At 43.9% G+C, this 27,143-nt stretch overlaps 1 protein-coding gene across 1 annotated transcript; it reads right to left on the reverse strand.

Annotated features, from left to right (window-relative positions):
- Positions 1–8,309: 8,309 nt before the first annotated feature.
- On the reverse strand, positions 8,310–21,718 carry drd4-rs (dopamine receptor D4 related sequence). Its single transcript, XM_079551956.1, has 8 exons — positions 21,572–21,718; positions 21,062–21,173; positions 12,377–12,501; positions 12,159–12,257; positions 11,808–12,064; positions 10,253–10,365; positions 9,407–10,089; positions 8,310–8,687 (listed from the first exon to the last, which is right to left on the reverse strand). Exons 5-8 carry the CDS (start codon positions 12,048–12,050, stop codon positions 8,485–8,487), a joined length of 1,242 nt encoding a protein of 413 aa, XP_079408082.1. The 5' UTR covers positions 12,051–12,064; positions 12,159–12,257; positions 12,377–12,501; positions 21,062–21,173; positions 21,572–21,718; the 3' UTR covers positions 8,310–8,484.
- Positions 21,719–27,143: the final 5,425 nt, after the last annotated feature.

Here is a 27,143-nt window from a genome sequence, read left to right on the forward strand (position 1 = left end):
GAGCAAAAGCGCTCATTTAGTGCCCAGCATTCATTGCCTACATTTGTCTGCGTGGCTTTGTCACTTACCAGACACATGGGACATCAGTCGTACAGTAACCTGCAGCAGCAGCAATAGCAGCCTGCATTTGTGTAGCATTCTCTTCTTTCCCTGTTTCACATCTCTGTTCAAAAGACACAATTGTTCCTATAGTCCCAACAAATGCAAACTGTGGCCCCTGGTGACCCCTTTCCATCAAAAAAGTTTGACCTGAAGACTAAAGTTGTTGAGGTCACCTGTCTTTGACCCATCCCTAAATGCCACCACAGGAGCATTGGACGAGTGCAGTGCCAAAAGAGACTTACCTCCAGATCTTACACTAGATTCATGGTCACGAGTACCAGGATGGATGGTTTGCCTATTGTACATGTTTAGGTTGATGCGGGAAATGGAAAAAGTCAGCTACATATGGAGAACATGCAAACTCCACAGAGAAGGAATCAAACTTTCTGAGTTTGAGGCCGGATTCAGCACCATGCCATCTTTTCTGAAATTTAGGATCCCACAGAAGAAGACAGTGCCCTTAGATTATTAAATTTGTTGGGATATTTTGTTGCTCAATCGGTCGCGGAGTGTTGCGGTTGACCAGATTAAATGTTGAACTAAATCTCCATAAAACCCCGTGGACTTACCTCTGTGTCCGTTGTGCTGACCGGTTGTGCCTGTGTCCTGTATCGCCCTGTGTCTCCGCCGGTCCATAATTACAAATTTAGTTGTCTCTGAACCACTGCCTCTCTTGTGTGTGTATTAGCAGCTCACTAAGGCTTAGCAGTAATGAGCTCATAAGTAGGTCAGCAGATCTTTATCACCTTTGCACAATCGAATAGCAAGAAAATTGAATTTCTTCAGAAAAGCAGCAAATATTCTCGGATGTAACTCGAGCCAAATGCCTTCCATTCTTGTGCCTAAACACACTTTGTATCTGGTTTCTACAGTATTTTAAATGTAGACTATTGAAAGATAATTTAACTGTATCCTCTATGGTAAGAATAAATGAACAACGCTGATTGTGAGGCTCTGAGCTGGTTGGTCCATTTTTTAATTAACACTCAATCACAAACACCCACGCATATTTTGGGGTTTTTTGTTTTCCTTTTTTTATAACTCCTACATTTTTCACGCGAATTGAGTTAAAATGTATTAGGTGGTGTATTTTTGAGGGATCTAAAATACTTCCACATCATTTTGATATTCATTCTATTTTAATCAGACTCCAGAAAAAAACTCCCTTTGATTTCCATTGAAATCCCTATTTCAAACCTGTCATTATAAAGGCATTAAAATGCCATTTCAAACTTCAGATGACATTTGTCATCAGACACGATGACTGTATACTTGGGGGTATGGAAACCATCCATCCATCCATTTTCTTCCGCTTTATCCGGGGCCGGGTCGCGGGGGCAGCAGTCTCAGCAGAGATGCCCAAACTTCCCGATCCACACACACCTCCTCCAGCTGTTCTGGGGGGACCCCGAGGCGACACCAGGCCAGCTCGGAGACATAGTCCCACCACCGTGTCCAGGGCCTTCCACGAGGCCTTGTCCCACTAGGACATGCCTGGAACACCTCCCGCGGGAGGCGACCAGGAGGCATCCGAAACAGATGCCCGAGCCACCTCAGCTGGCTCCTTTCGACGTGAAGGAGCAGCGACTCTACTCCGAGCTCCTCCCGGGTAACTGAGCTCCTCACCCGATCTCGGAGGGTGCGCCCAGCCACCCTGCGAAGGAAACTCATTTCGGCCGCTTGTATTCGCGATCTTGTCCTTTCGGTCATGACCCAAATCTCATGACCATAGGTGAGGGTGGGAACGTAGATCGATTGGTAAATCGAGAGCTTTGCCCTCCGACTCAGCTCCCTCTTCACCACGACAGACCGATACAGCGACCGCATCACTGCTGACGCCGCACCGATCCGTCTATCGATCTCACGCTCCATCCGTCCCCCACTCGTGAACAAGACCCCGAGATACTTGAACTCCTCCACTTGAGGCAAGGACTCCCCACCGACCCGAAGAGGGGAAGCCACCTTTTTCCGGTGGAGAACCATGGCCTCGGATTTGGAGGTGCTGATCCTCATCCCGGCCGCTACACACTCGGCTGCAAACCGCCCCAGTGCGTGCTGAAGGTCCTGGTTCGTTGAAGCCATCAGAACAACATCGTCCGCAAACAGCAGAGATGAGACTCTGAGGCTCCCAAACCGGACACCCTCCGGCCCCTGGCTGCGCCTAGAAATTCTGTCCATAAAAGTAATGAACAGAACCGGTGACAAAGGGCAGCCCTGGCGGAGACCAACACGCACCGGGAACAGGTCTGACTTACTGCCGGCAATGCGAACCAAGCTCCTGCTGTGGTCATACAGGGAACGGACAGCCCTTAGCAGAGGGCCCCGGACCCCATACTCCCGGAGCACCCCCCACAGGGCACCACGAGGGACGCGGTCGAACGCTTTCTCCAGATCCACAAAACACATGTGGACTGGTTGGGCGAACTCCCACGAACCCTCGAGTACCCGATGAAGGGTATAGAGTTGGTCCAGTGTGCCACGACCAGGACGAAAACCGCATTGTTCCTCCTGGATCCGAGGTTCAACTATCGGCCGGATCCTCCTCTCCAGCACCCCGGAATAGACCTTACCGGGGAGGCTAAGGAGGGTGATTCCTCTGTAATTGGAACACACCCTCCGATCCCCCTTCTTAAAGAGAGGGACCACCACCCCGGTCTGCCAATCCAGGGGCACTGTCCCCGACCGCCACGCGATGTTGCAGAGACGTGTCAGCCAAGACAGTCCTACAACATCCAGAGACTTAAGGTACTCAGGGCGAATCTCATCCACCCCCGGAGCCTTGCCACCAAGGAGCTTTCTCACCACCTTGGTGACTTCAGCCCCGGTGATGGGCGAGCCCACCTCCGAGTCCTCAGCCTCTGCTTCCTCATTGGAAGACGTGACAACGGGATTGAGGAGGTCCTCGAAGTACTCCTTCCACCGCCCGACGACATCCCCAGTCGAGGTCAGCAGCCCCCCACCCGCACTGTAAAAAGTGTTGGTGAAGCACTGCTTCCCCCTCCTGAGGCGCCGGATGGTTTGCCAGAATCTCTTCGAGGCCGACCGATAGTCTTCCTCCATGGCCTCCCCGAACTCCTCCCAGACCCGAGTTTTAGCCTCCGCGACCGCCCGAGCCGCAGCACGCTTGGCCTGCCGGTACCTCTCAGCTGCCTCAGGAGTCCCACAAGCCAACAAGGCCAGGTAGGACTCCTTCTTCAGCTTGACGGCATCCCTTACTTCCGGGCGCCACCACCGGGTTCGGGGATTGCCGCCGCGACAGGCACCAGAGACCTTACGGCCACAACTACGAGCAGCCGCATCGACAATGGAGGAGGAGAACAGAGTCCACTCTGACTCCATGTCCCCCGCCTCCCCCGGAATCTGGGTGAAGCTCTTCCGGAGGTGGGAGTTGAAGACCCCACTGACAGAGGGATCCGCCAGACGTTCCCAGCAGACCCTCACAACACGCTTGGGCCTGCCAGGTCTGACCGGCTTCCTCCCCTGCCAGCGGATCCAGCTCACCACCAGGTGGTGATCAGTTGACAGCTCAGCCCCTCTCTTCACCCGAGTGTCCGAGACACGCGGCCGGAGGTCAGACGACACAACTGCAAAGTCGATCATCGACCTCCTGCCTAGGGTGTCCTGGTGCCACGTGCACTTATGGACACCCTTGTGCTCGAACATGGTGTTCGTTATGGACAAACTGTGACTAGCACAGAAGTCCAATAACAGAACACCACTCGGGTTCAGATCGGGGAGGCCGTTCTTCCCAATCACCCCCTCCCAGGTCTCACTGTCGTTACCCACGTGGGCGTTGAAGTCCCCCAGCAGAACAATGGAGTCCCCAGTCGGAGCACTATCTAGTACCCCTCCCAGGGACTCCAAGAAGGCCGGGTACTCTGCACCGATGTTGGGCCCGTAGGCCGAAACAACGGTGAGAGACCTGTCCCCGACCCGAAGGCGTAGGGACGCGACCCTCTCGTCCACCGGGGTGAACTCCAACACGTGACGGCTGAGCTGGGGGGATATGAGCAAACCCACCCCAGCCCGCCGCCTCTCCCCGCGGGCAACTCCAGAAAAATGGAGAGTCCAGCTTCTCTCCAGGAGTTGGGATCCGGAACCCAAGCTGTGCGTGGAGGTGAGCCCGACTATATCTAGTCGGTATCTCTCAACCTCCCGCACAAGCTCAGGCTCCTTCCCCCCCAGCGAGGTGACGTTCCATGTCCCGAACGCCAGAAGCTGTGCATGCGGACCAGGTCGTCGAGGCACCTGCCTCTGACTGCCACCCAGTCCTCTCCGCACCCGACCCCTATAGATCCCTCTGCGGGTGGTGGGTCCACAGGAGGGCGGGCCCACGTCGTCCCTTCGGGCTGGGCCCGGCCGGGCCCCGTGGGCAGAGACCCGGCCACCAGACGCTCGCGTTCGGGCCCCAACCCCAGGTCTGGCTCCAGGGTGGGGCCCCGGCTGCGCCATGCCGGGCGACGTCACGGTCCTTGAATATTGTACGTCCATAGAGATCTTCTGAACTGCTCTTCGTCTGACCCGTCACCTCGGACCTGTTTGCCATGGGAGACCCTACCAGGGGCATAAAGCCCCAGACAACATAGCTCCTCGGATCATTCGGGCACTCAAACAACCCCACCACGTTAAGGTAGCAGTTCATGGGGTATGGAAACGACCATGGAATTCCAAGATGACAAAAATAATTACAATTTAAGGGGTAGGAAGCTATGAAAAACAAGATATTTGACATTGAGGCCTTTTGCTGGTGTAAGTAATAAATGGAAAAAGTCCTGCATACCATATGACGTGTGCTTTAAAGTAGCCATTTGTTCCACTTATAATGAGAAGTAGAAAACAATGCCAACTGCAAGAAAGAATGGCCTTGTTTCAGATCTCCACTATCACAAAACACTCATACAAACAACTGCCCAATGAACAACTCTGGGAAATAGAGCTGAAAGATAAATTGAGTGGAAATGAGCAGATATATCTGGTCTAGTGTTTTTGCTTTCAAGGAACTCAAACCAACAAATGACCCACTATCCATTTATTCATAGGACTTATCTCTATCCAAGGAGATTGTGCCTGATGAAACCTAAAGATAATCCCTAGACAATGCCATTGAGACTTTTCTTCACATGCTATGACAGCACCGCTGGCTTATTGCTTTTTGAAAAATGTACTGTATTAAACTTAATGGAAAGAGAGTTCCCCACACACAGAGGTTACTTTTACTGAATGACACTTTTAATCTGAAATGCAATATCAATGACAGCTGCTAAAAACAAAAGAAAATGTGTGGAAGCTTATTTGTATAGCCCTTTTCACATGACACAATTTACCCAAAGCACTGGGAGCTCTCAGCGACATAACTATGTATCAAATGTTATTACTATGGATGTCATTGACAGAGGAAATCAGCTAATTTGAGTGTGTTTGTTCTTTTCTTTTCTCTTTTTCTACTAAACTTGTTCATGCAACTGTGCAATGCTTAAAAAATGCTCAACTAACAGACCCACTGTCACAAAATTGTGAGCCTATGGGAGCAATATTGAGAGCATTGATGCACAACTCAATAAAAACAACTAAATAAAAAGAAAAACACAAATTTACTTTGAAGTAAGTAAGTGCTTCATTTGTCATTGTACAATTGTACAATGAAATAGTGTTCAGGTGTTAATCCTGAGCCACTGCGACTGAGCCACGCTGTCACTGTGGCTCAACCTGACCAGCATGTTTTTGGATGTTGGGGAAACCATAGCACCCGGAGGAAACCTGGCTGGCTGTCTTCAGTCTCCTCTGATCCTCTGAAACGATGCTGGGTTTTTCCCTGTTTCAGAGCGTGGTGTCCTCCTGCGCAGCTCCCTCCGCTCCACAACAGTCTTTCACCATCTCTGGGAAGAGCGTAGCAGTTAATCTGTTTTATTCCCCAGTGAACGTCCATTAGCCAGAACAATAGATGGGACGGAAGGTATGTGCGGCTTAGCTTTGAGTCTTGCCCAGATACCTCCTCCTTTCCTTGTTTCCTGTAGCTCCTCTTGTGACGCCTCCACTGTGCTGCAGATGTGTGGGGGCTCTTGGTGCCTCTTCAGTGTCTCAGAAAAAGAAATTTGTAGGTCTCAAAAGTCTTTAGCTCATAAGCTAGCTGTTTGTTTACTTTTAAAAAGCTGCTTTCTTCTAGCCTGGCATCCAGAATGATCCCTCTATATTTTATACATGGGGGTATCACATGCTGGTACAGTGGTGAGTCTGGATTGTTCCAGGCTAGCTTTCTTCAGGACCATTATGGACTCCCTGCAGTAAAAAAAATAATCCACTGATCCCACAAAAACACGGCAAAGACATCCAGTAAAACAATGTGGAGCACAGGAACCACAAATGCAGTTCACAGAAAAAGACAAAAAGCTGTACAGAGAGAGAGGGAGGTTGCTGCTTATTTACACGTCACCATGACGTATAAGGAAATGCTTGTTTAAAACTTAATATTTTTGCAGGCTTAAAAAAAAAGTGATTTCAATGTACTTCAATGGGCACTTTGTGCTGAGGGCCCACAACACTACAGTAACATTATAAGCAGTGCTTAATTTATAAGATTTTTTTCATAATAGTTTGTATATGTATGTTATGGAGAGAGCCTGACTTTAAAACGAGTGTTTCAAAAAAAGTCAGTTTATGCTATATTTTAGACACACATTTTTATAAATCCTGCCGGCAGGGCCGCTGTAAGCCATTTTGGTGCCCTAAGCAGAAATGTGTGCTGTGGCAACTACACGAGTAGCTTACCCGTATGGAGTGAATGAATAATGATTACAGTGTGGCCTTTCTGTGTTTCTTAACCTGTTTGATGCATTTTTTCTCCAGCCGTTGCCATCAAACATTGCAAATTCTGAAAGATCTTGAATGTTTTCAGCTGTTGTCAATCTATCAATCACATTTAGGTAAGGTCAAAGCCTAGTTAGAAATCATTTTTGAATCTACAGACCTTACTTTAGATAAGAATTAGCTTATAAAAGTGTCCTCTGAGCTCACGGCTAATCATATTAAGTTAAGTTTCTGCTTTTTGTGGGGTTAGATGCACACATCCAATGGCCCCTTATCATCATATAACATGTTAATAAAGAATCCACATAAATAATATAAATGCTATGAAGCAGACAAACCATACCACATATTTTTACATAGGGTCTGGCTTCTCCATTTGCCATAAGGACAGAATGCCCAAACACTGGGTCATTAGTAGAAGGTTCTATTGCGACTGAACCATACAGCCTAACGTGCCAAAGTATTGACTAACACTTTCAAGTTTTTAAAGCTGCTTCACCAAACACATTTTTATTCAATTATTTGTTGAAGCTGAGCTTTCAATTTGTCACCTTCATGTTACAAACAAACCACTATCAGTACAGAGCCATAATCCAACACCATCAGTAAATATTTTATAATATGCTTCACTTGCGTTTACATATTAACGTCTTCCAACATGTTCAAAAGCTTTTCTTTTGAATATCTTAATGAAGCAACAACTATAAACAATGGCAATGAACAAAGTCTTCAAATTCAAGCCACTTTACTCAGCACATGCCTCAAAACATATAGGGCCCGATCTTGTGTTGCTAAACGCAGACTGTAGATATAATAGGCTTTGGCACAGATGGGGCGCTCTGGGAAATCTTCAGTTTCAGTCCTGATGCAGTAAGTGGGTTGGACGTGGGCTGGACAGACACTCTTGGCGAATGGCAATCTTATGTAGAACATGCACAACATGTTTATGTTTATTTGGTAGGAACAGTGCATGTTCATGAACAAGCCACACCAGATTGTAGCCTTGGGCTAATTTCCATCCGTCATCCCCCATGCGCACTCTCAAACACACTCTCATTCGTCCTGGCCTATTGTACATGTTTTTAGAACATGCTCAGACATTTTATAGGGTCTGACGGGCACTTGCTCATGTTCTGTAAACTCTCTTTCTCTCAGGACACAGACTATGTTTAACTTACAGTGACATAAGGAACGTCTGTAGTTTATTCTGAAAGTTTAAAAAGAATGTAACCTAAATGCTGAATGAAATACATGAGGTGGTAGAGCGATGTAAAGGCTGATGAGGGAGGAAGCAGAGATGAGGAAGTGCGAAGGGGAAGCAGCGGCTTTAGCACTCTTGCAGAACACCACGCCTCAGTTGACCTCCTTTTTTATAAGCAACCCCCTCTAGCCACTGGCCACAAGCACTGGCACAGCAGGTATGTGCATGTACGATGACATCTTGTCTGGACCAAATCTGTTGTTGTGCCAGGCAGAAGACCGGGCCTAGAGAGTCTGTGAACACAATGGAAACGTAGGTAGTAAGAAATGAAAGTTCATAAGAGGAGTCAGAGCACAACCAGTCTCCCGGATAGAGTCTCATGTCTGGCAGCAAAGCAGTTTGTGAAAAACGTTTCTGAACTCAGGGTTGAAGACAGTGTAGATGATGGGGTTCACTGCACTGTTGACATAACCCAGCCACGTCACGACGGAGATTAGAGTGGAGCCGATGAGGCAGGACGGACACAAGACTTTAGTCACGTGAACCACAAAGAAAGGTGTCCAGCAGGCCAGGAACACACCTAGGAGCAAGGAAAAGACAGCGATTCACAAACAGAACTGTGTATCAATCACAAACAGCAATAACAAGGAGGTCAACGAGTGGCCTCCAAGATCAGTTACAGTGGGAGGAAAAGGTGAGTACACCGTTTGGAATTTCTCACATTTCTGCCTAAATTTGTCATAAAATGTGATCTGAGTTGAACAGTTTGGGGGGAACACATAACATCATTTAGACATATTTAGACAGAAATATGAGAAATTCCAAATAGTGCACTCACTTTTTCCTCCCACTGTAAATAGGAACTGAAGTCCAAGTTAATTGTGTGTTGAGTCATTTTCCAGTTTTACATTTTTTGTCTAATATTTTAACTCAATCTGTTAGTTGGTGGAAAGTATTATTCTCAAGAATGATTTTCTACTTCAATCTGAGTGTGATCACAGCTTTTTCATGAAGATTTTCTGTGTGTGACAATTGAGGTTAAATTTAACTCTAGCGTGAAATGCTTGCGTTCCAGTGAAATTGTTTCCAGGGCGATGGTTTCTATTTTGATTGTGCAGCTCGCAAGTTCTCACTGTAAGAAGCAAGGCACAATGTCTCATTTACCATCAATAATAGACCCATCCTACGTACTATGGGAGGTGGGGCTTCGCCAAAAACAAGCAGAGGCGAGGGACTTTATCATCTAAGGTGAGGTCACTACTGCAACCATGGGCAATCAATGTGAGTGTTTCTGCTCACCAACAACCACTGGCAGAACCTTCATGGCTTTACGCTCACGGCCGCTCACTCTGCTGCTCTTGCTGTTTCTCCGTCCTCTTCTCCCAGCGTTGCCTTTGGAAAAGCATGTGCCACGCCGGCTTCCTCCCTCCCTCCTCTCAGTCAGATCTGCATCGGACACGCTGTCATTCTGTGTTGTCATGGGGTCACTTTCCATCACCACTGCCATCCCATCCTCATCAGACATCGGGGTAACAGAGGGAGTTGTCCGGGAAATGGTGGAGGGGGAAGTTGGACTGAGACCAGGTGCCACTGCATACACAACCTTTTCTTGACTTCTTGTTGCTGTGACCTTAGCGCGGCGGAGGGCAGAGCTTAAGTTCAAAGAGAGTGTGTGGCGATTGTCCCGTCCAGCCTGGGAGCGGGACCGTCCACTCCAACGCTTTAGCCCTCGAAACATCCAGTAATACAAGAACAGCATTACAGGACAAGGCACAAAGAAGGAGCAGACAGATGAATAGACCACGAAGCGATCATCCTCCAGTTTACACACGCTGGGGTCTCGCCCGGGAACCTGGTTCAGACCAAAGATGACCGGACTGGCCACACCCAAAGACAAGATCCAGGTGGCTGTAATGAGGGCCAGCTGCCGCATGCTGAACTGGTTTCTGTTATACTTGAGAGGCACCACCACAGCAATGTATCTGAAACAATGAAAAACAGGCTATGGTGCTCACTGCATATTAACACACATCATTGGGATGTGCGTTAATATGCAGTTGGGATGTTATTTGCACAGGACAGGGGTTCTCCAAGTCTAAGTCCTGATCTTGAGGCGTCGTGTCTGCGTACTCAGCCAGTGCTTACCTGTCCACACTGATGGCACACAGGTTGAGGATGGAGGCAGTACAGAGCATTACGTCCATCGTCATCAGCGCATCACAAACGGGAGTGCCTAATGTCCATATCCCTCCCATGAACTGCTCAAACACAAAACAGAAACTATACGATACATTTACAGCTGAATATCTGCATCACGATGTTTCAATCAATTGTGAACCGCTGCATAACAAATAAATGAAGCATATGGTACCTCGAAAGCATCACATTATTGCCTGGTTCCTATTAAGTGGTCTGTGCGCTGTTGTTTTGTAATACTATCTATATGAATATTTTTACATAAATATGGAGTTGATCAGATAACACTCATCGGAGAACACACTGATTGTAGGGTCTTCATAACATAAATTATATAATTTATAATTTTAGAAAATTGACTTTATCCCACATTGTGGTTTATTTCACTGTCTATCTTTTATAATTAGAGTTGCAACAATGTCCAAATCTCATGGCTCACTGTTTTTACTAATCTCACGTATTCTGTAAAAAACTCTCTTGAGTGCACTGCAATGGACCATGGTTTATGTATTTTCCTCCGCTGTTTTGATGCAACAAAACAATGCAATTTAAGTACAGGAGCTTTATTTTTTCACAGTGATGTTTTCCTTGACACTTGCAGACCGACTGTGCAACTATGATTTGGAATTTTTACTACCGTATTTTCCGGAGTATAAGTCGCCCCGGAGTATAAGTTGCACCAGCCAAAAAACGCATAATGAAGAAGAACAAAACATAAATAAGTCGCTCCAGAGTATAAGTCACACTAGCCTTGGCAACCTCCTGGGTATGGAGGCGTAACTGCAATGTTGACAAGCCTCTCCCGGCAGCACGTTCAAGCTCTCGTTTGCAAACTCATTCCTCTCACTGTGGCCATCGAGCTTTAAGCGTTTTTCTTCATTGCATTAAGAGTAACCTCCGCTTATCGCCAGCCCCTCACAAGTCTCTCGCTCACTCCAAACTTTCTTTCTGCTGCTCGATTACTGTTTTTAAAATGTTCAGTGGTACAGGAGTAGCAGACACTGGTACACAAGCCCAAAGCGCCCTCTAGCGGCTGTCAGTGTGAAAATAATGAACATGTGAAATTATAGATTTTGATATATAAGTCGCACCTGAGTATAAGTCGCACCCCCAGCCAAACTATAATCCGGAAAATATGGCAATAGTAAAGAAATGTGTATCATTTTAGTGTCCGTCTACATATTACAAGATGTTCTTAATAGACACTAGGGCTGAACGATATGAAAAAAAAAATCCTATCTCGATATTCATGCTAGATATCTCGATATCGATACGATGCGATATAACTATGGGTTAGGAGAAAACCACAAAAAGTGCAGTTTTTTCAATGAAAATCTAAATCGTTTGTATCTTGCTTTTTCGATTTTAATATTTTGAATGTTCATATCTCAATATCGATACGATAACGATATATCTTTCAGCCCTAATAGACACATACATCTTCTGAACTTTATACTTGTGATGTGCTCAGTGTACTGTAGTTTGTGTATTTCGCTGCTCTGACCTCAGAGTAGACGTAGAGAGGCAGCACCAGCACGGCCAGGAGCAGGTCGGCCACTGCCAGGCTGATGATGAAGTAATTGGTGGCGGTTTTGAGCGAGCGCTCTGTGAGCACACTAAGACACACCAGAATGTTTCCCAGTATTATGGTGAGTATGAGCGGCACCCCCAAGATCAGGGCCATATAGTTGTAGTCCACCTGGTCCATAACATCTGGGAGGGTCACATTGTCCATTGTGGAGGGCATGCGCACATCAGCATCTGTAGCCCAGGAGAATTTGTCATAAGCTTGCCTACACATGATTAAAACAGCTAAAAAACATACCCTTGAACATCCCCCTCATGAAACACTTACCTGGAGTTGTATTTTGTATTCACACATGTTTGAGTCACTCTCCATCTCTGTAGCACAAAAAGTACTCTATGGTGATGGCCTAGCAATAAGGTTCAACATCTGTCAGCACATATTGGGTGGACATCATTATTATCTGCATGATCTTGAACTAGTGGCATTCTTTAATAACGCTGACTGACAAATTCTGGACAAAGCCATGGACGAAGCACACTGCTGACCTTATTGTGATATCCCACGTCCATGTGTCTGGTATATGGACACTATTGGGGCGCAGACAAGCCCAATGTTTATGAGTCTTTACTGTGGACATTATCATTCTGTGTACTGTGTTTGCCTTGAGTCCCTGTAATGACAACATAAACAAGTTAACCACAAGCAAACATTGTCCATACATGCTAAAAAACCTGGGAAAAGTAGAGAAAAGAGCCGTTATCTTCTGGGTCACTACACATTGTAGTGTCAAAAAGCTTTTAATGTGTTTGAATAACTTTAGTATTTTACATTTAAAATGTCCATTAGTTATTACGGAAAATGGACAAAACAGGAGTCTAGTGAATCTTTAACAATTCATCCCGCACTCTAGGGTATGTGTGTGATGCCATAGCATACCAACAGCATGGCGAGTCCAAATAGGTGATAAGCATCGGCAAGTCTAGTTTGTCACCGTTTCATTTTGCCACTCGGTACGGAATGATGAGAGCTCTGTTTTGACTGAAAAGGATACCCTCTAGAAATATACACATACAGTATACAGGCCAATGTCAGCTCAATTGAAAAACAAGTTTATTCACCTATATCAAAACAAAAAAATTGTGGAGGGTGTTATTATTAGCCCATCAACACACATGATTGATATAGCGTGGTATAATCGTTTGTGTTGGTAGGTTAATATCGGCACCCTCCACAATGTTTGTTTTTTACCGATTAGCATATTAGCAAAGCTCACACTGCACAGAAACTAGGGGGCAGAATAAATCAAGAGCCACCACCACAGACGCAGCAGAGAGGGCGTCCAGGTGGCTCTGGTTGAAAAGGAGAGATTGGTGAGTTGCTGCTTGGGCACAGGCCGGGGTCTGATCAACCTTGGTCAGGTTGCCTCGGTGAGGATGTGTGATGTTTAAAGACCCGAAACTGCCCATGAGCCCTGGAAATACCACTAAACATGTGTCCTCGCACTGCATTCACAAAGAATGTGTCAGAGCATGGATTGCATTGCCTGTACTTTTTTACTGTAAAGAATATAGACAAGTGAGCACAGTCCAAGAAAAGAGTAGTGATGAACCCATGGCAGAAATTGCTTATTAGTTTGCTGGTCATCGCAGTTAAACAACCTAACGCTTTGTCGGTGAACAAAATCAAGGAATGACTAAAATTGTTTGTATAGCATGCTTATTATTCTCTAATGCAAATATCAGACAGGTGATTTTCCGTGCTTTACGTTTTGGTTTCGCCCTCACTTTTATGTAAGGAAATAGGTTGTGATGAATGTCAGCTGCATTGTTTTGGTTGAGTGTCTCCTTAGATCAATGGTCTGTGATGCTCAGGCAGCATCAGAGCGTTTCCATGGCAAGAGCGAACACAAACATATCCTGTTTGTGTTTGTCACAACATGTACACATCTACTTTGACAAAAATCCAATCCACAAATACTTTGTAGCGCCTTGGTGCCATTTTCAAACATTACGTGAAGCAAGTTGTTTAAATTGACTCTGGGAAAAAGCTCACAGACTGGTCCTTTGTTTGGCATAGAGAAATATGAGCTACTCTAGCCTTTGAGATGAGAGCTTCTTTTGAGTGAGGGAATTACATTGTAGGAAGAGCCAAGACCTGGATAATTAAAGGCAACATGTAACAAAAAGTGCATAAAAGAATAAAAAACCTAAATAATTAAAGGAAAAGCTTAACTATATTTCTTTGAAAATACTAGAATTATGAGTTATAGAACCAGACTGACTGCTACAATACTGCAAGAACAGAAAACAATAAAATAAAGCAATATACAGTAGCTTGCTGCAGCATGTGAGAAGGTTTACATAAAACTGACAGTTGGTATTGTTACATTTTTGCACATTTATATGATATTGCACAGCAGGGATAAATAAAACAAAATGCTGCAGCCCGCCTTCTGACTAAAACAATGTGGCGTGAGCACATTACCCCTGTTTTGTGCACCTTACACTGGCTCCCTGAGAGTGTTTGTGTTAAATTTAAGATGGGTCCCCCTTATTTGAGTGAGCTGTTGCGACCCTACACGCTGTCCGGTCCAGAACAGCTCTGGTCCCAGTCTGTAAGCAATGTGTCGCCTTCTCCATGCGCAGTGCTGATCCTTGGTTCATTGCAAAGACACCAACACCTGCGCCCACCTCAGCCTGACATCCACCGCTGTCCAGGCTGAAAACATAGCAGTCTCATTAATAGCAACAGTTGTTGGGGCCATGGCTTAAAATAAGTTTGGCAGCAAGACTTCTTATGTATGAAATGTCAGAGCCCAAACGTCTGAGACGTCTTGTCAGTTGTGGAGATGTCTCCATGACTTTTCTGTGATGTCAACATTGCGTCTCTTTAAGAGCTCCTTGGTATCCGACAGGTGTTAGAGACATTGCAGGGACGTCACAGAAACGTCTCACAGGTTGAGGACAACAAATATAGTTTGCAGAAGAAGTCAACAACAGCTGTCGATAATAGAGAAACTGAAAGGACTTTATGTTGCCCCATCTCTACTACTACGCTTATATAAATCAATTATTCAACCTGTAATATTGTACTGTTCCACCTGCTTTTTCAACCTGTGAACTGTCCAGAACAAAACCAAACTCACCGAAGTAACAAACACTGCAGCAAAAATCATAGGATTTCCCACACCAAACCTCAAAGATCTGAACAACCGGGCCATTGGCACATTGCACTCTCTATAGAACAAGACTCCACACACCCCTGCACGTTCACCTCACCCCTCTGCCCTCAGGACGGAGGTACAGGACACTCAGATGCGGGAAGGCTGGTTTTAAAAGAAGCCTGATCCCGTCAGCCATTGCATTTCTTAACAACAGGCCCTGCTGAGTGTACCCCGCATTGTTTGTTCCCTGTTGTTCGGTCTTTCCTTTTGTCAAACATGCACTGTGTACGTGAAAAATAATTTCCCCCTGGGGACAATAAAGTCTAAAGTCTAAAATCAGACAAGATGGGCGAGAATGTTTATTTAATCTGTAAAGCACTTTGTGATGCACCTGTGTATGAGAAGCGCTTTATAAATAAAGTTTGATTGATTGAAGTTTGAGAAATTGGAATCATATCTTTTGGAAAACATGTATGTTTTTTGTGTGGCACAGCAGCAAACTGCATTCATATTTTTATATTTTATAAACACCCACGCACTTTGTCAGATACCAAGAAGACAATTTAGCGCCCCTACTATAACAATAACTCAATGGCTATAATATGGCATTCCAAAACTACGACCCCAAGACAGTATAGTTATAATACTGTAATTTGATGGAGCGGGTGGAGCGTGAACCGATAATCGCAGGTTTATGACTATATCTTTTCATTATTATTTTCTTCAGTTTTGCACCATTCAGTTTTTCATCTCTTATTTAGTAATTCATCAAAATGCAATTGATTTCTTGCTACACTGTTGATAAAACATAGCCATAACTTTCATAGGTAAATGACCAGAACATGGCTGGGATTGTTTATGTATAATGGAGTCATTCAATGAGGTGACACATCAGCCAGAACCTGTGATGATGATCATCATTACAGGTGTGTCATTTCACAGATACTCAGACTTGGCTTATGGCCCTGAGGCAGCATTTGCACTAATGGTTTCCATCCTGCCAGCCCTCCAACCATTACTTCCACCTTTACCTGTCAGTGAAGCCAATTTGGCAGCATGTGTGAAACACTCATGAAAACGAGAAACAAAAGGCCTTGTTGCAACACCGGGCGGCACGGTGGTGGTTAGCGCTCCTCCAGGTGCTCCAGTTTCCCCCGCCACTATATGTAGAGAGATATGATACGATAGATGAGAGGGCGGTGGTTCGAAACCCAGCTCCGACAGGTGCAGATTGTTGTTGTGTCCTTGGGTACCACCTGTGAAGGAAGTGCGTGACTGAGTGGACGGTGGCGGTCGGAGGGGCTGATGGCACAGATTGGCAACCTCACTTCCGTCAGTCTACCGCAGGGTCGCTGTGGTGTAGCAAATCACCACTGAGTGTGGAGTGAATGTACAATGACTACAGAGTGGCGGTTTCAGAAACTTGTTAACACAAACTAAGTCGGGAAATCGGGCCATATGTCTCTTTAATACGTGTAACTGCAGCTTCTATATTAAGCTTGTGCATGACGACACTTCGGATCCGAATTAAAGGGGGGGTTTTATGCAAAATCGACTTTTTCAAGCTTTACATCAGGTTGTTATGTCATTCCCTCATTAAAAACATGACTGAAGTGTTGCCTTGACACATTCACGTATTTTTGAGTAATCGGTAAGAACTCTGATGGCAGCCATTTTAGGGATAGGTTTGCCTGAGTCCTCCTAGGAACGCCTCCACCTCCTGGAGACGCCTCCGAGCTTTCGTCACCAGCCGAGTAACCAACCACTGCTCCTCAGCAGAGCCCCCTCCCCACTGATGCCACAGACAGAGTGTGGAGGGGGCGTGTCGGAAAGTGTCAGAAAGAGGTTCTTAAAGAGACAGAGGCCTATTTCAAGACATTCGCTACAGCCATTTTGAGAGAGCAATTTTATACAAGGCAGTTTTTCTGATTTACTGCATTTACAGACCAACAGAAGGTTTGGTCATCATTGTAGTGTGCTATAGACTGGTGCCATGTGATTGAAAAAAGCCTAATACCCCCTCTTTAACACAGTTTTGAGTGACAGTGCAGGATTTTAGAGGCAGTTGTGGTGAACAGGTCTGGGCTCATTCTACACATTCGGACATTGCTGGAACATTAAGGGGGAAGAAAATACTTAGTTTTAACATTTTTAAACTCCCTGTAGTCCCTTTAAAGTGTTTTAATGTGTGCTGTAAAGTTTTTAAAGTTATGTATGAAAATAGTTTCCATTCTCACAGCGCTGACTGGCTGCACAGTGGGAATGATCTGTCAATGAGTTAAACACTTTGGAGTAAATCGGACACTATGGGGGGCTAACTTCACACAGGTATATCACCTGTATTTATTTTAATTTAGGGCATGTTGGGTTGTATTGTGAAATGGTGAGTGGCAAGTTGAAAGTATATCTCTTAGCTTTCATGTGTGCTACAGCAAAATATGATTGTGATGTAATTATTTGTTATATTTATTATATTGAAAATGCATTCATCATAGCATGTTTTGTTTACCTTATCCTCAGCTGGTTTGCAAAATTCTTTCTTCTTGGTTATGTCTCAGGGGCTTCAGATTCCAGCAGTGTTTTGTTTGTGATCAAAAGTGGTCATCAAAAGCCTGCCATTACTAAAATAACAGGCCTCATCTGAGACAGAGAAAGCAGACACAGTAAACCTCCTCATTCAGAAACCATGGCAACTGACCATAAAAAGTTCATTCCCCTGCTGACTTACGGGCAGTGCTTATTCTATAATAAATAGTAGTTCGGGGAACAGGCCAAAACTGTTGCCGTAACACTCTCATTAAACACCATTATATCACCTTTAATGTTCCCCGGATCCATAACCCTGAAAAACTGAAAGGTGGGGGAATGGGTCAGGGTCAGAACATGCACTGGAATAGGGACTCCATTACCTTGATTTGATTGTAAAGTGTGTGGGTGTTTTAAATTTATAAAAAACTTTTAACACAAATACAGTGGAACATTGTGGCACATGACCTGATGTCTTTAAGTTAGTAAATCAGTAATAATGAGTCTCCAACATGACATGCAATCTAGAACTAGAACAATATTATCACGTGCCACTTTCTGCCAAGTGCCATGAAGCCAGAGGAAAATACAACGTAGAACAGTCTGGAATTAATTAAATGGATTAAAGTGTCTATCTCCAACAAAACTGGGAGTTTGTTATGTGGCAGTCCTGTGTGCTCCTGTTCCTCCATCATGACACATGTTGATTTGTTATAACAAGTGCTGATATAGATTTTGACCTGAATAAGAAATACAATAAAGCTTTATATGGATATACATTCAAATGTAGTTTTAGTGAGAATGAAGCAGAAACACATTGCTGTTGAAGCTGCGAATCACGGCTGTTACACGAACAGCTCAGTGACTGTAAAGAAATGAGGTCATGTTTGGCTCTGTTTCTCTATGGTGCAAACAAGTACTTTGTGTAGACATAACTAATTCGCTTACGAAGCCTATTTCAACTACTATTTGAAATAAAGTTTAAGCTAAGCCCACAAACCAGATACAGTATATTATATAGATATATAATCAGGTATATACTGTATGGATATACAACATATGATAGGCAGGTAATTAGCTGTGATCAGCTGAGAGTAGGGTCGTTCATATTGAAACTAATCTCTGCAATAATCTTTGTATCAGCTGCACTTTATTCCCTTTACCAGCGTCACTTATTGACAATCTGCACTAGGACTGTAACTTTGCACCTCGATATTCTCTAATATATTCTAATTTTTATTTATTCTTATATCCTTATTGTTATAATTACGCCCCTTAGATTTTTGCTTTTACTTGTTGTACATAAGATACCTCGTTTTTTACTATTTAACTGTTTGCCCATTTCCTGTCTGTTTTGCACACCCTGAGTGATCATATTGAATGCTGATTGCAACAAGTGTGAGATCAATAAAGGATTATTTCATCTTATCTTATCTGAGTTAGGTCGTTAGGACTTAGAACTACAAAGACTTGGATCTACAAAGATGTTTCCCCACGGTTGAGAGTAGCCATAAATAGAGGGGAGGGACTGAGCCAAGCTTAACTCCTCCCAGTGTCTATATCTAGTCTGAGGGCTGAGTTTAAACTTTAGTTCGCTGATTAAGCTTTTTGGATGAGAGGCGAAACCTTCTACTACATTGGAAGGTATATGTTAAGACAAATGGTACACCAGAAGAGGCGCGAGTTATTTGCATTAGAAGTTCCAAGTTTAGAAAGACTGAGAAGTAATAATTGAAGTTTATCGGCTCAGTATTCACATGGTCACATGTAGCATGCATTCATGAGGGGTAAATATGTCTTGCAACTATTATTATTTTCATTAAAATGCTTTTTCAGGCACCTATAAAAGGAATAAAAAATTGCTTTATTGAACATCTGTAGTTTGAAAAACAAAATTTGTGATTATCTTCTATTAGATTAAAATATTTACATAGATACAGATACAGCTTTAGCAATAGAACAATATTGAGAAACTACAACCATTTGGTTTTTCAAACACAGATCAGTTTCTTCAGTAGTTATTTAGTTGACAGAACACAATGTGTTGCCTTCAATGGTTCCCTTTCAGACACTATAGTCCTAACCAGTGGAAGTCCACAGGGCAGTTTCCTAGGTCCTCTCCTTTACAGTGTTTATGTAAATGATAAGTCATATGTTTTACGTAAGGCCTGTATGACTGTATTGCTGGGATTCAGGTGACACCACAGTGTTCTAAAGGCCTATAATATTATATAGATGTAAAATTATTTAGTTTTTGAGGAATTGTTTGGTCTTGTGACTGAAAAATGATCCCCTGCCCCCACTGGGTCCTGTGACATCATCACATTCTAGAGCCTGAAAACAACCAATATGCAGATGATACAACTATGTATGTTTCTGCCTCTACCATCGACCAGGTCAGTAACATGCTACAGCAGGAGCTATTGTTGTCTGCTTAAGAGTGAGTGATCGAGAACAGGTTAAAACTGAATGTATTAAAAAAGTGTATGACGTTACTATGAGAGAAACCCCAAAGTTGAAACTCTCCCTCCATAGCAAATCAATAGAACAAGTGACAGAGATTTCACTGTTGGGGGTAACTTTCGATCCAACTATGTCATGGATGACACATATAAATAACATTGTGACTAAACTGGAACATGTCATTAATAAGAGCACTGCCCCCTTTTAGGTCAATAGAAACAAGAAAACTCGTATTACACCTCGACAAACTACAGATAACTCAGAATCGAGCTGCTAGACTTGCCCTGGGTTGTCCTTATTGAACAAATGTTATTGCTATGTATGAAAAACTGTCATGGATGAAAGTCAAGGATAGATTGGCCTGTATTGTCTTTGCATATAAGCTATATTTTATACAGTACAAACCCTTTAGCCTGTTCTCCAAACTGCAGCCCACCCGTAGCAGACATGCTCTAAAAAGTACATTTATAAACCGATCCATCTCACAGTGGAATATGCTGCCTCAGGAAACTAAGAGAACAAGTAATCATGTTTCAATATAAATCTGAAGAAATATGTAATCAGTCAAAAAAATAACCTGCCTTAATGTTGCTTTGCGTATTGTAATGTACTTGACTTGTTGTTTTCTCATGTCTTAACTCAATTATTGACCCGAATGTGGAACTCTGTATTGTTGATGTGTGTTGTATAAATTACGCTTTGACTTTGTAATGTCTTTATAATGAAAATACAGAAGATGACTCAAGAACCTTCATTGAAGATGGACAGCTCCTGCACGACTGAGAGCCTACACAGACATATTTCAAATAGTATTAACCCAAAACGATATATACGATTTATATGAGCTTCTGAGTGCCAGTCATGAATGAATCTGCGGAGCCAGGTGTTGTTGTAGCGGGACTGTTGAGAGGTGAGCAGGTCAGCGTGACTGAAATGACCGGCGCAACACAAAACATCATGCTGGGATCAGGGCGTTTGAGTAAAGTGAATCACATGATTGTTTTCTCACCTATTTACAACCATTAGTAGGCATGTATGTGACCAAAAATAATCAAAATTACCAAGAAAATCCTCCTACCGTATTCTTTTCTCAAATGGCACCTTTTTCTGTGGAACAGCAAGGAGACCCAGCAAGCCGTCAGAGCCAGGACTCGAACCCATGATGCTGAGGATGGTCGTGTGCTGGAAGGCTGCGAGATAACACGACGCCACTGAATCAGGGGCCCTGGTAATTTATTTCATTACTTTAACTTCTTACCTCCCATCTTAACCAAGTGCATTTTCTCCAGTTCGGGTTTACCCAAATCTAAAAGCTTCTAGACTGAAGAGCTACAGTGCAACGCTTCATTTTTTCAACACATTTTGGTCACTTTTTTGTGTCCCTTTTCTATGGCTTTATGTCTCTTTTTGGTCACTTCTTTGTGGCGTTTTCATCCTTGTTTTTTCAAGAAGGTTTTAGATTTGGGTAATGCCACACTGGAGAAAATGTGCTTGGTTAAGGCAGGGGTTAAGAGGTTAAGTTCACCGGCATATAACCCCTTGCAGTAGGAATTTTAGAAGAGAATACTTAAAACAGAACCAGACTTACTTGTAACATGAAGAAACCCAGAACCTCCTCAGACTATCACGTTTTCTTATTCTCCGTCCACAGCTGAACATTTTAGCCAAAAAATTATATCCAGCGAGATGCAAAGGTCCTCATCTCTCTTTCCCTCTTCCCATCACAGTCACAAACTTTTTCATGGACTGGCATCACATACCCAGCAGATTGCTTCTTATGTACCCGCCCCCTATAGTTGTCTTGCGCTTTGATTGGCTGATGGCTCTGCTGATGCCTCTCTCTCTCTCTTTCTCTCCTGCCCTAGTCCTCTTCAGTCAGTGAGAAAAAGGACTACACCAATGATGCTTTGTTAAATCAATTAGAGCTTTTTCACATTTTTGAGGCTTGTGCAAAGGTTTACTGTGATTTTTTCTTACTTTATAATTTATGGCATCCTTTCTTTGGGGTTAAGGGACAGATCTCCTTACAAAACAAAACCCCTATAACCCCTAAAACCCCCTATAACTGTTGCTAATGATGAAAAGTTTGCTAAAATCCAAAGTTTGGACAGTCAGTCTACGGTCTGAGGCATTGGAAAGAGGAGTCTTTTTTCATAGCTGTAGTGATCTGAAAATGCTCATTTGAGTACATTCTCCTTTGTGTTAGAGCCGTGCACATCCTGATCAGTGTTTACTGTGATAAGAGTTGTCTGATGAGGGGTGTGTGGTGAGGATCAGGGCAGTCGCACCGGTGTGACCCAGCACTTTTGAGCACTGATATGTCATGTTTATCCAGAGTTGGAAATGGCATCCGAGTATTTAGACAATGCTTTAGCAATCCATGATAACCTGTCAAGATTTCTCATGTAATGTTGACAAATCAGCTATAAATCAAAATGGGAAGCATTTCTAACAAATCCATTAAACCTGTCTGACCTTTTCTGCAGGCTGATGGATGTGCTGTGTCATTTCAAGCTAATTGCTGGTTAAAATGATTTCCAACATGGAGGCACCTGTGACAAATTATTGAGTGGAGAGGGGTTGCAGCCAGTGGAGAAATGTCACCTGTGACACCTCGAGGTGACCCCCTCTCATCCCTTTATCAGGCTGTTCACAGGAGGAGCTTTGGTGGACAGACATTATCAGGATCACATGTTAACAATTCACTGGTCAGCCATATGCTGTCAATGGCTTCAATCTTTGCAGAAAACAGTTCATGCCATCTTACATTGATTACCAAATGCTCCTCTGTCTGGGCAGCTGATTTTACCCATGTTGGTCCACGCGCCGAGAGGCAGGTGTTCATGACGTCAAGAGACAGAAGTCGTCACCGCACTCTTCCAAAACATTAAAGATGGCAGCGCGACGATACATGTTTTCTTCTGCACATTCATCTGTTTTAAATCATTTGAAAATCATAAAATCCCTAAAACCAGAGCAAGAAACAGGGTTGGAAGTGTTCCTTATGAAGTTTTTGAAAAGCCTTCCTGCCACTTGCTCCTGGGACATATCCAGTGTTTCTCTTGTTGGTTGATCCCATCTGTCAATCACGCCTTCCGGGAAATCGCTGAGATCACGCTTGCTCCCAGACTAAATATCTTTGAAAAATGTTTGAAAATGTAAAAAAAAGTAGTTTGGCGGGCCGTACTTCCATGACCACTGTCCACATGCTCCTGACAGAGGGCGCTCACACTTGCTTTTGTATAATGTGAGATTTATGTGTCAGTCTCATTAGAATAACATGGGAGACCCCGGGCGTCACCATGGCAACACCGTACAAAATACGATATGGGTCCCATTTGCTTTTTTGATCGGGATGCCATCAACTATTTTTGTGCCAAATTTCATCCATTTCCGAGAAACAAATGTTTTTCCCATAAGGCATTTTTTCTTCTGCACCGAGAGGTGCAATGTAACTTTTTCACACTGTTGTGTCCAGGGGTGAAAGGTCAATAAAATGTATATTTCCGATTTTTAATCAGAGTTTGTGCGAATGGGAGCAATTTTTAGTTTACGATGAATCGCAATAGGCCTACACCGTGAAACATAGCCAAAAAATGTTTATAACTTTTGATGGTCCACATCTCGAGATGAGCTGGAGCGATTTGGAGTTCATTTGGTGAAACGCCCTAGGAGGAGTTCAGTATGAAACCCACTTTTAAATTAATTTTTCACCGGACCTGAATTTTGGGCAACGTTTGGTGAGTTTTCGACTATGTTCAGGGGGTCAAATTCCTGCTCAAAGAGCAGCAGAAGAAGAAGAAGAAAGAAAGACAGAAAAATAATAATATTTTCTGCAAATACAGGATATACATTTTTGGAAAGCTCTCAACGACCTGCACACAGCCGTGGGGCTTGCGCTCGTCATCCATCTCCGTATGACAGTTGACCATATTCCCCCATTCATTTTCTTGCAATAATAAGTATAAAGTCACTGTTTTACAGGGTGAGTTTACGTTTGACATGGGGGCAGCGTTTTGCGCTGCTTTCGTGCGCTCTGCGCACCTAGGTCAGTGCACTTTGGGAACTGTGTTGCGATTTGCGACGCCAGGCCGCTCGGGCCTAATTATCAAATGTAATGAAGTGTTAAGATAACACTGGCTGATGAACATTGCTCAGAATTGATGAGAAACCTAACGGTCCAATAAAACATTAATTCAACCATGGTATAAAACCAGCAGTGCCTCAGTTGGCTGATTCTAGTCATATTCACTTTAAAGTAAATCTGTAATTCTGTGTCATCAAAGTAAACTTGATTAGTTAAAAAAAAAAAAGAAAAGGCAAGGGATTTGTTTGTAGACAGTTATTAGTATTGTAACTGTTGGCAACTGACCAAATCTATTTGTTTTTCATTGTCTTCAATGAAAATGTTTTTGTGTGTTGGACGTTTTAATCCATGGCTCCACCCACAACACAGAAAGCCCTTGTGCCTCTGCCACACCTACCAACTTCAGCTGCAGTTCCCATGGAGACATGCTCCTCGAGTCTGTTTCCTATTTATAGCTTTTCCTGAGCCATGTTTCATGTATGAAAATGAAGTGAGACTCTTTGTGAAAATATTTAAAAGTTGCAGCTTTTCATCCTGTTGCTATTATCGTAATGCGTGATGCTCTCTGCATCCATATATGGCCTCACTTTCTCGGTTTGCCTCTCATGTGGAGTATATTATGACTTTATATATGCAGTGTGAGATGTTGACAGAGACGGATATAGTATATCCAAAATATACATTTAAGTAAGCGTAAATATTGTAGTTAAATTAAAACAAGACAAGATGGAGGACTTACATTTTTTTTGGACAGGTGTCAACGTTTCATTCCTATATGTTCTTTCCAGTACGAACGACCAAACAGAAAAAACAAGCATAAAACTCGATATCGTAAAGTCCTGCTTATGGGGGGCTATCAAGGATTTGGGTGGGTGCTTGAGCCCCGCAGCACCCACGGAATCGGTGCCTATGCTCATGACAGTTTTTGGGCGACTGTCGTGCCCACCAGATATAGATGTGGGTTTTTCACTTTTAATTCAGGATCCTTTGGTTTGTTTTCTTTCTTCTCCGCCATGTCTACAATTCAAAAGAATCTTCTCTTTCTGTCTCCTTTTTTATAGTGCAGCGCTCACTTCAAGTCGCCACTGGAAAGACCATTGTTTGGACTGACCTGATCTTGACCGATTTCGATGCGCTTAGAAATAAGTATTTTTTTAAATTGCATTCTAACGTCCTTCTTGGTCGAGATATTTGTCTGTAGCAAAAAGAATAGGTTGCATTCACATTCACATCACAACATTCGAGAGAACCTGTAGTTTAAAATTGAGGCAATGGCCAGGTAAGAATTACATGTGGTAGCTATGGTAACTGTCGAAATGTTGATGTTTGTTTATTTTGTCTTGTTTCATGGTTAATTTCTCTGCAATGGCAGGACCTATCCACATGAAACAAAAAATGTCACAATGTTCAACATCTCTCTCAGCACGTATGAACTAAGGCACAATTATTTTCTCATAAAGGTGTCCAAAAGTGCTGACAAAATTCAAAAAGATTTGCATGATGTGGGTTAGATGAAAGAACCTTCCGCCATAAGATTGGTATGTAAATCCAATCACCTCCAAATAGGATCAGGTTCAATATTTGTCAAGTTTCTCTCCCATAGAGTTGTTTTGGCACCTGCCGTCCATCTGAGGTAATGACATCATCAGATACAAGAACGGAACCTATTTCCCCTCAGGATCAATTCTATGTTGTCGGGATAGTGCATGTTAATGAATACACATGGCCCTCTTGCATGCTACACCGGATTGTAGGCATAGGCTAATTTCAATCCGCCGTCCCCACTTGCACTTTCAAACACACTCTCATTCATCCTGGCCTATTGTACATGTTGGTAGTAGGGGAAACCGTAGTACCTTCTAGCTGTGATCTCTCCAAATAAACTTGCCTTGCCTTGAATTTAACGGATCACTATTCTGCATGTGCTCTTTTCTGTGACCTATGATGTGCTCAGGACCTTCTGTTCTTCTCATTATGAGCCTGAAAGACGCTCTTTAATTCTCACTATGGAAATGAGTTGGTCATTAACATTTGTTAGAGAAAGCAGCAATATCCATTTCTTCTCATCTAGAATGGACTGATGGCGCTGAACTACAGTATGTGCCATACATAATTAATCTGTGTCCGCATATGTGCATGTAAAACGAGTCTCTGGTGGACACTAAAACAGGGTTTGTACAACAGCAGCCCTATGTTGCTTAGCACTCACCCCTAATGCACTCATTTCAATAACAGAATCTATAATTGGGACCTCAGACATGGAAATGACTCTCACACACAGTCACACATTTGATTTGTCCAGACTGCTCCAAGACTTTCAACGTACATGATTTCCAAGAACAGCTTAAGAGTAATATTTCTAACATTACCACAACATATACTGCATATGGCAAACAAAAACGCTGCTAAATTATTATTATTATACCATGTCTGGAGGACTTGTTGGTCTGGAGGTACAAATGGGTATTTGACAGGTGCAGGTGGGTAATTAGGCAAGGGGGGTCTGGAGGAACAGGTGGGTATTAGGCAGGGGGGTCTGGAGGAACAGGTGGGTATTAGGCAGGGGGGTCTGGAGGAACAGGTAGGCATTAGGCAGGGGGGTCTGGAGGTACAGGTGGGTATTAGGCAGGGGGGTCTGGAGGTACAGGTGGTATTAGGCAGGGGGTTCTGGAGGTACAGGTGGGCATTAGGCAGGGGGATCTGGAGGTACAGGTGGGTATTAGGCAGGGGGGTCTGGAGGAACAGGTGGGTATTAGGCAGGGGGGTCTGGAGGAACAGGTGGGTATTAGGCAGGGGGGTCTGGAGGAACAGGTAGGCATTAGGCAGGGGGGTCTGGAGGTACAGGTGGGCATTAGGCAGGGGGGTCTGGAGGTACAGGTGGTATTAGGCAGGGGGGTCTGGAGGTACAGGTGGGGATTAGGCAGGGGGGTTCTGGAGGTACAGGTGGTATTAGGCAGGGGGGTCTGGAGGTACAGGTGGGTATTAGGCAGGGGGGTCTGGAGGTACAGGTGGGGATTAGGCAGGGGGTCTGGAGGTACAGGTGGGGATTAGGCAGGGGGTTCTGGAGGTACAG

The sequence above is a fragment of the Gobius niger genome (assembly GCF_951799975.1).
Source record: "Gobius niger genome assembly, chromosome: 2".
Lineage (NCBI taxonomy): Eukaryota > Metazoa > Chordata > Actinopteri > Gobiiformes > Gobiidae > Gobius > Gobius niger.

Excerpts from the sequence above, each read along its gene's own strand:
- drd4-rs (XM_079551956.1), bottom strand. The coding sequence starts at position 12,050 with ATGCCCTCCACAATGGACAATGTGACCCTCCCAGATGTTATGGACCAG. Across the intron at positions 10,366-11,807 it reads CTCTCTACGTCTACTCTGAG|TTCATGGGAGGGATATGGAC; the intron begins GTCAGAGCAGCG and ends GTGTTTGAGCAG. Across the intron at positions 8,688-9,406 it reads GGTTCTGCCAGTGGTTGTTG|GTGTGTTCCTGGCCTGCTGG; the intron begins GTGAGCAGAAAC and ends CCTTGCTCCTAG.